The following is a 7,968-nucleotide window of genomic DNA, read 5'->3' on the forward strand; positions in this document are numbered from 1 at the left end:
TTCATCAGCATTTAAGGAAATGCACTTTGAGATATCAATGAGATACCATCTTACTCTCCAATACTACCACGCATTGACAAAAATATAGGCTCCTTTACGCTGCTGCTCAGAACATATACCAATACTTTGGAAAGTCATTTGAGATTATCATTCACAATACTCTAGATATATATTTTGTAACCCTAGTTTTACACCCTGGAGAAAATTGAAAACCACCTGAATATTCATCAGTGAGGTAAGATAAACTACGGTACATATTATGGAGCTGTTTAGAAAGGATAGGACAGTATTATATCCACTAAGATGGAATGTTCTGTAAAATATAAAAATAGAAATATATTTAATACATATGTATAAAATGTGTGTATAGATATGTAAAATGTATTTCGTAAGGCCGGGCGCGGTGGCTCAAGCCTGTAATCCCAGCACTTTGGGAGGCCGAGACGGGCGGATCACGAGGTCAGGAGATCGAGACCATCCTGGCTAACACAGTGAAACCCCGTCTCTACTAAAAATACAAAAAAAACTAGCCGGGCGAGGTGGCGGGCACCTGTAGTCCCAGCTACTCGGGAGGCTGAGGCAGGAGAATGGCGTAAACCCGGGAGGCGGAGCTTGCAGTGAGCTGAGATCCGGCCACTGCACTCCAGTCTGGGCGACAGAGCGAGACTGCGCCTCAAAAAAAAAAAAAAAAAATGTATTTCGTAAAATATAAAACTACCAAAAAAAAAATACCCCTACATATAAATGTAAAAATTACTAAAACACAAATATCAATTAAAAAATGACAAATAATCATAATAAAATATTACAACCTTATACAGCTCCAGAGTCCTGAAAAAACAAACCCGCCTCCGGCAGCTGAGAAGGGAAACCTCGCCCTGCACCTGCTCCTGGGACCGGCCCCGTCCTCAGTGGGTCCCGAGCGCCCCCTGGTGGCCCCGCGCGCCCCTGCAGGGAGGTTTGTGTCTGGGCTCACACTGACCTCGCCTCACTGTGTCCCTAGTACAGTAATACACGGCTGTGTCCTCGGTTTTCAGGTTGCTCATTTGCAGGTACAGTGTGTTCTCTGAATCATCCCTTGAGATGGTGAATCTGCCTTTCACAGACGCGGCGTATTCTGTCGTGTAACTGTTAGCTTTGTTTTTAATAACGCCAACCCACTCCAGCCCCTTCCCTGGAGCCTGGCGGACCCAGCTCATGTAGTAGCTACTGAAGGTGAATCCAGAGGCTGCACAGGAGAGTCTCAGGGACCCCTCAGGCTGGACCAAGCCTCCCCCAGACTCCACCAGCTGCACCTCACACTGGACACCTGTGAACACAGAGACACTCTGGTCAGAAACTGCCACACATATCCACTGTTTCTCTCACTCAGGTCCACTCACAGTCAATATCTCTAGTTCTCCATAAATCACCTTTTAAAATAGCAGCAAGGAAAACCCAGCTCAGGACAAACTCCATGGTGAGTCTTCTGTGTTTGGCGCTGATCACCAAATGAAAACACCTGAGAATTCTGGGGCTGGGCTCTGCTCTCAGAGCTGCAGGGTCAGGGCTGGCTGGTTTTCATCAGCAGAGGAAGGACCCTATTTGCATGTCTCCCACTATATAGCAAGCTCTGGGATGGGACGCCTGAGGAGAGGGCAGTGTCCAGAGCGGATGAGAGTGTCCTGGAAAACATGGGCGCTAATCCTATCTCTCAGGAAAGTATAAATTCAGATTATGTGATTGTGCCTTGATAATCATTTAACAATCATCATCTTATTTTACTTTTACATATTTGCAGAATATATTAATTGAAGTGTCGGTGTTACACTTTAAAGAAGATAAATTACATACAGAACAGAGCAGTTGTGCAATGTGTCCAATATCACACATCTGGACAGAGTAGCCCTATTATCTGTGCCTGTGCCTCTAAACACTGGAGGAGTCGGCTCCCCTGAGACAGCTCCAGGGCGATGTGGGACATGCTTAGTGAGGTTTTCAGGATGTCCTGCCTGTCATAACAACTTTATGTGATTTTTGCTTCTCTAATTTTTGAGGTGGGGCCTGGTGGTTGTAGCATGGGGGTGGATTTATAATTAATGGTTAGCACCATCCCCTTGCTATGATAGTAAATGAGTTTGCATGAGCTTTGGTTGTTTAACAGTGTGGAGCAGCTCCACCCTCACCCTTTCTTTGCTCCTGCTCACACCATATAAAGTGGCTGCTCCCCTTTCGCCTTTCACTGTCATTGTAAATTTCCTGGGGCCTCTCCAGAAGCGGAACAGATTTATCATCAGGCTTCCTGTACAGCCGGCAGAATCATGAGTACATTAAACCTATTTTCTATATGAATTACTCAGTTGCAGGTATTTATTTCTAGCAATGTGAGAACACACAAGTAAACTGGACATCTCCCTCATTTCACCAGGGTCCCCTGCAGCCTGCAACATCCCAGCTAAGGAGGGGGATGGTCCAATCTCCATCACTGATACCATCGAGGTGCTGCCTCAGGCCCAGATGGTTTGTGATGGATGTCAGTTTACTAATGTTGAGTTCTGCGAGTATAATGCCCTCCTCCCCCATGCCTCAGAGATGAAGAAGCCATCCTGTGATCAACTCTCTCTACTTCTGTCTGAACCTATTTCTAAGTGTCAGCAATTCCGCAGTGGTGGAATCCCACATCGTGGTGTGCTTCCTTATTTCAGGTGGGGAAACGTCTTCGGGGGCTAGTCTCTGCTGGTGCATTTGGCCCATTTTTACCTTAGTGGTCGCCAGCAGATGTGTAGAGAGGACAGGAACTCCTATGGACTTCGCCCAATCTTCATCCTCTTCCCCCTAGAGCTCTTCATGGGAACTGGGTCTTAGGGTCCCATGACAATTTAGTCATCATAGCCCTAACTAATTCGCGTATGGTCAGAAATCCTTCAAATGTGCTGCTCAACAAGCCGCAGTCCCCAAATCTCCATTCAGCTTCCACAGGCAGGACAGAAAGGTCTCTGATTAGTCTGAGCTGGTCTGGCATGTTTTTCTAGGAGTAGCTCTTCTTATGACTGACACACTGTAGCCTACACGGTGAGGTCTGTCTCAGTGGCTGCTCAGAGTGGAGTCAGGAGGAACCAGCCACCTGAAAATGCAACATCTTGGGCATCTGACTTTCACTTTGTAAGATGCACCCACTGAAGCTGTTCTTCCAGGACTTTTGGTATTTTGGTAGGATCGCCATACTCACACACTGGGCCCCGTCCATCATGGATAGCAGCTGTTGGGCCCTACATAGAAATTAACAGCCTGCACAGGGTTTCTGCAGGGGTCTCCTCTTTTCAGATTCCATTCTCTGGGTGATCATGTGATATTTTTGATGTTTTTCCAGGTTCACTGGGTGTCAGGCCAGACCAATATTGACTTCTATAGAACTAGCATCATGTACAACAGGCCAAGGAAATAAACCCAGATCAGTAAACAAGACATAGAGTTTACTGAGGACTTTCCTACAGTGTGGCTCAGAAACAGCAGGCTGGACAAGAAAACGACAACCATTTGACACAAAGTATGCAGCTTATGTTGTAATTTTTACTTAACACCCTCCACCTAGCGACTTCCATTTAACCCAAAACAAAGAGCCTCAATCACCTGTTAATCCTGTGTTCCATGGGATATGCCAGGGATTTGGATGTTATTCATACATAAAAAAATGAGTCTCTGGGTACTCCACTCCTCGATTCCTTAGCGTGAAACTTGAAACGTACATTTCCTTTTTCTTTTCTGATTATTCTGGCTAGGACTTTCAGTAATATGTCGAATAGGAGTGGTGAAAGTGTGCATTCTTGTTCACGTTCTTCAGGAATATTTTTGCAACTTTTTCTCATTCTGTATGATGTTGTTTTGCTGTATGTGGCTTTTTTTCCCAGTTAAATTCATTCATTTATTCACTTCCAAGTCCAGCATATTGAATAAATCGGTTTCAGAGGATTTTTACAAAATTTAAGAAGATCCCTGTTCTATTGATTTCTTTAAGAATTTTTGTTGGTTTTTGTATGTGGCTTTTATGATTTTGAGGTAGGTTTCTCTGATTCTAAATTTGTTGAGGAATTTTTCACGAAGGGATGTTGCATTTTATTGAATGACTTTTTTGCATCCATTGATACAGTCTTATGTTTTTTGTTTTTAATTATGTTATATGTTGAATCATATTATTGATGTGTCTATTTGAGACAAGCTTTGCATTCCTGGAATAAAACCCAGTTGGTCATGATGTATTATCTTCTTATTGTGCTGTTGTTTTCAGTTAGCTAGTATTTTGTTTACCATTTTGAATCTATGTTCATTAGGGACATCTCCCTGTAGCTTTTTGTTTTTGTAGTTGTACCCTTGCCTGATCTTGGTATCAGGTGATATGAGTTTTTTAGCCCAAGCCGGGAAAGAATCTCTTCTCTTTAATTTTTGGAATATTTCCAGTAAGAATGGTACATCTGGTAAAATTAGACCTTGAATTTATCTGGTTCTGGGCTTTTGGGGTTGGGAGATTTTCAATTTCTGATTCAAGCTTATTACTCTTATTGGTCTATTTAGGATTTCTTTTCCTTCCTGGTTCAATTTGGGGAGGTTGAATATTTCCAGAAACTTACTGATTTCCTCTAGATTTTCTAGTTTGTGACCATAGAGATATTCAGTATGTTTTGACAATCTTTGGTATTTCTGTGGAGTCAGTTGTATCATTTCTGCTTGTGCTTACTAGAATCTTCTTTTTTTTTTTTTTTTTTTGGTTGACCTCGTTAGTTCGTTAGTGCTCTACCAATTGTGTTCATCTTTTAAAATAATCACATTTTGTTTTGTTGATTCCTTATGTTTTGCTTTTTCGTTTCAATCTTTTTCAATTCTGCTATGATCTTTACTTACTTTCTTCTTCTAGCTCTGTGGTTGGTTTGTTCTAATTTACCTAATTCCTTGAAGTAAATCAATAGATTGCTAGTTTGCAATCTTTCTGTTTTTTACTAGACATTTACAACTATAAGCTTCTCTCTTAGTGTTGCTCTTGCTGTATCTCAGGGGGTTTGGTATGCTGTGTCTTCATTTTTCTTTGTATTTTAAAAAATTAATATCTTAATTTTATTGGTGAGCCAATGATTGGTCAAAATTGTGATGTTAATTGCTTCATATTTTTATAGTTTCAACAGTTTTTTTTGCAATTGATTTTTAGATTTATTCTATTACTATGCAATAAAGAACTAACATCTAGAATCTAACCAGAACGCAAACAACTCAGCAACAACAACAAATAAATAAATTACACCATTAAAATGTGGGCAAAAGACATCAACAGACATTTTGTGAAGAAGATATTCAAATGGCCAAAAAGCACATGGAAATAAAAAGCTGAACAACACTAATAATCAGATAAATGAAAACAACTTTACATCAGTCAAAGTGCCTATTATTATGAAGTCAAAAAATTATAGATATGGATGAGAATTCAGAGAAAACACATTTACATACTCTTGTTGATAATGTAAATTTGTGCAACCTATGCACTAATGTGCCCCACATAATTATTTAAAACTGTACCCCACATAATTATTTAAAAGCTTAAAAAGGAAAAAAATTGTAAAGGTTTCTCAACTAAAAATAGATCTATTCAAACAGCAATCCCACTCCATGATATGTACCCCAGAAAATAAATCGTGTCAAAAAATGCCTGCACTCACATGTTCATTGCACCATTATTTACAATAACAAAGATATAGAGTTAACCTAAGTGCCTAGTAATGGATAATTGGATAAGGAGAATGTGGAATATATACATGATGAAAAATAATGTCATCATAAAAAGCATGAAATTGTATCTCTGACAGCAATATGGATGGAACTGGAGGTCATTGTCTTAAGTCTAACAACTCATAAACAGAAAGCCAAATATGTCTTTTTCTCACTTATCAGTAGCAGCTACATAATGGGTATACACAGGCACAGAGAGTAGAATAATAGACATGGGAGGCTCATAAGACTTGAGAATGAGATCGATAATCACTTAATGGTTTCAAGGTACTATAACTGGTGAGCTTACTTTAAAAACTCAGACTTCATCACTATGAAATATATTTATGTAACAAAAATGTACCCCACATAATTATTAAAAACTGAAAAAGGCAAAAAACACACACAAAATGGGATATTTCAAAAAGATGAAGGAGGCAACTTGAAGAAGCTGCCAATTTCCAAAGAGCTAGAAAAATTTGAATAATATAATAAATAACATGGAATTAGATTTTGACTAAAGTATTAAATATTTATAAAAACATACTGTTATTAATAAATGAATAGGTAAAATATATGAGAGAAGAAGAATGTTTATCTAAAAGAGTATAATTATACAAAATTTTGTTGATATTTCTTCATTCAAAGAGTGGGAGTTTAACCTGCATCTGTGGATTATGGCATCAGCTTTGGCACATGAGAAAAATTCTTGCTCCCTTTAAACTTCAGAAATTTTAGATATAATACCAAAACATGATAGAAAAAGTAGAGAATTTCACGGGGTCAACATTTTGTTAAATTATGCGAAAAACACTCTGATGTAGTAGTGTAGAGACAAGTCTCAGAGCCAGTAATTCTTTACCAAGGCCAATGCAGAGAAGAGTATTCCTAGGTTGTCTTCCTAGCTTTTTTGTAGTTTGAAGTCTTAGTTAAAGCTATAATCCATTTTAATTTTCCTTTTCATATGGTGATAGTTAGGAGTCAAGTTCCCATCTTCTGCCCATGGCTAGCAGGTTATCCCAGCACCATTTATTGACTGGGTTGTCCTTTCCCCATTGCTGTTTATTTTTTTCAGTGTTGTCAAAAAACAGATGGTTGTACGTGTACAGCTTTATTTCTGAGTTTTCTATTCTATTTCATGGGTCTATGTGTTTATTCTCGTACCAGTAGCAAACAGTTTTTGTTAGTGTGGCTTTATAGTAGAGTTTAAAGTCAAATAATGTGATGTCTCTGGCACTGTTCTTTTGGCTGAGGATTACTTTGGCTGTTTTGGTTCTTTTTTGGTTACATAAAAATTTTAGAATACTTTTCTTATATTTCTTGAAGAATAAAACCGGTATTTTGATAGTAATAACATTGAATCTGTAAAAACTGAAGGATAATATTGCCATTTTTGCATGTTATTTCTTTCATACCATGAACATGGAATTTTTTTTCCAATTTATTTGTTTCCTCTCTGATTTCTTTCTGCAGTATTTTGTAGTTCTTCTTGTAAAGATCTTTCACCTCCTTGGTTAGCTTTATTCCTAGGTATTTCTTTTTTTTTTTTTTGTAGATGTTGTAAGTGGGATTGTGTCATTTATTTTTCTCTCTGTCTGGATGTCGTTGGTGTACAAAAAAACTACTGATTTTTGTATATTTTTTCTGCATCCTGAAACAATACTAAAGTTGTTTATCAATTCTAGGATTCTTTTGGCAGAGTCTACAGAATTTTCTATGCATAGGATCCTATCAACAGCAAAAAGAGATTTTGAATTCTAATTTACCTGTGTGGATGCCTTTTATTTCTTTCTCTTGTCTGATTTCTGTGGCTAGAACATCCAGTACATGTTGAATAGGAGTGGTGAGAGTGGGTATTCTTGTTTTGTTCCAGTTATGAAGGGGAATATTTTGAGCTTTCGTTGATTCAGTATGATGTTAGCTGTGGGTTTGTCACACGTGGCTCTTATCATTTTAAGGTAAGTTTCTTTGATGTCTAGTCTCTTGAGGGTTTTTATCATGAAGAATGTTGAATCTTATCAAAAGTTTCTCTGGTAATCATATAGTTTTTGATAATCATATAGTTTTTATATGAGATAATCATATAGTTTTTGCTTTTGATTGTGCTTATGTGGTGAATCACCTTCATTGATTTGTGTATGTTGAACTAGCCTTGCATGAAAGGAGTAAAATCTACTTGATCATAAAGTAATAACTTTTTTTTTTTTTTTGAGACGGAGTCTCGCTCTGTGGCCCAGG

At 38.5% G+C, this 7,968-nt stretch overlaps 1 gene segment (V, D, J or C); it reads right to left on the minus strand.

Moving 5' to 3' along the window:
• Positions 1 to 962: 962 nt before the first annotated feature.
• On the minus strand, positions 963 to 1,554 carry LOC117084156 (the record flags this gene model as incomplete). The annotated part of the segment is given in 2 exon segments: positions 963 to 1,309; positions 1,413 to 1,554. Coding segments are annotated over 2 exon segments (393 nt in total), but the record flags the coding sequence as incomplete, so codon positions are not given.
• Between the last annotated feature and the right edge of the window lie 6,414 nt (positions 1,555 to 7,968).

Source organism: Trachypithecus francoisi, unplaced genomic scaffold, assembly GCF_009764315.1.
Source record: "Trachypithecus francoisi isolate TF-2019V2 unplaced genomic scaffold, Tfra_2.0 Contig00450, whole genome shotgun sequence".
Lineage (NCBI taxonomy): Eukaryota > Metazoa > Chordata > Mammalia > Primates > Cercopithecidae > Trachypithecus > Trachypithecus francoisi.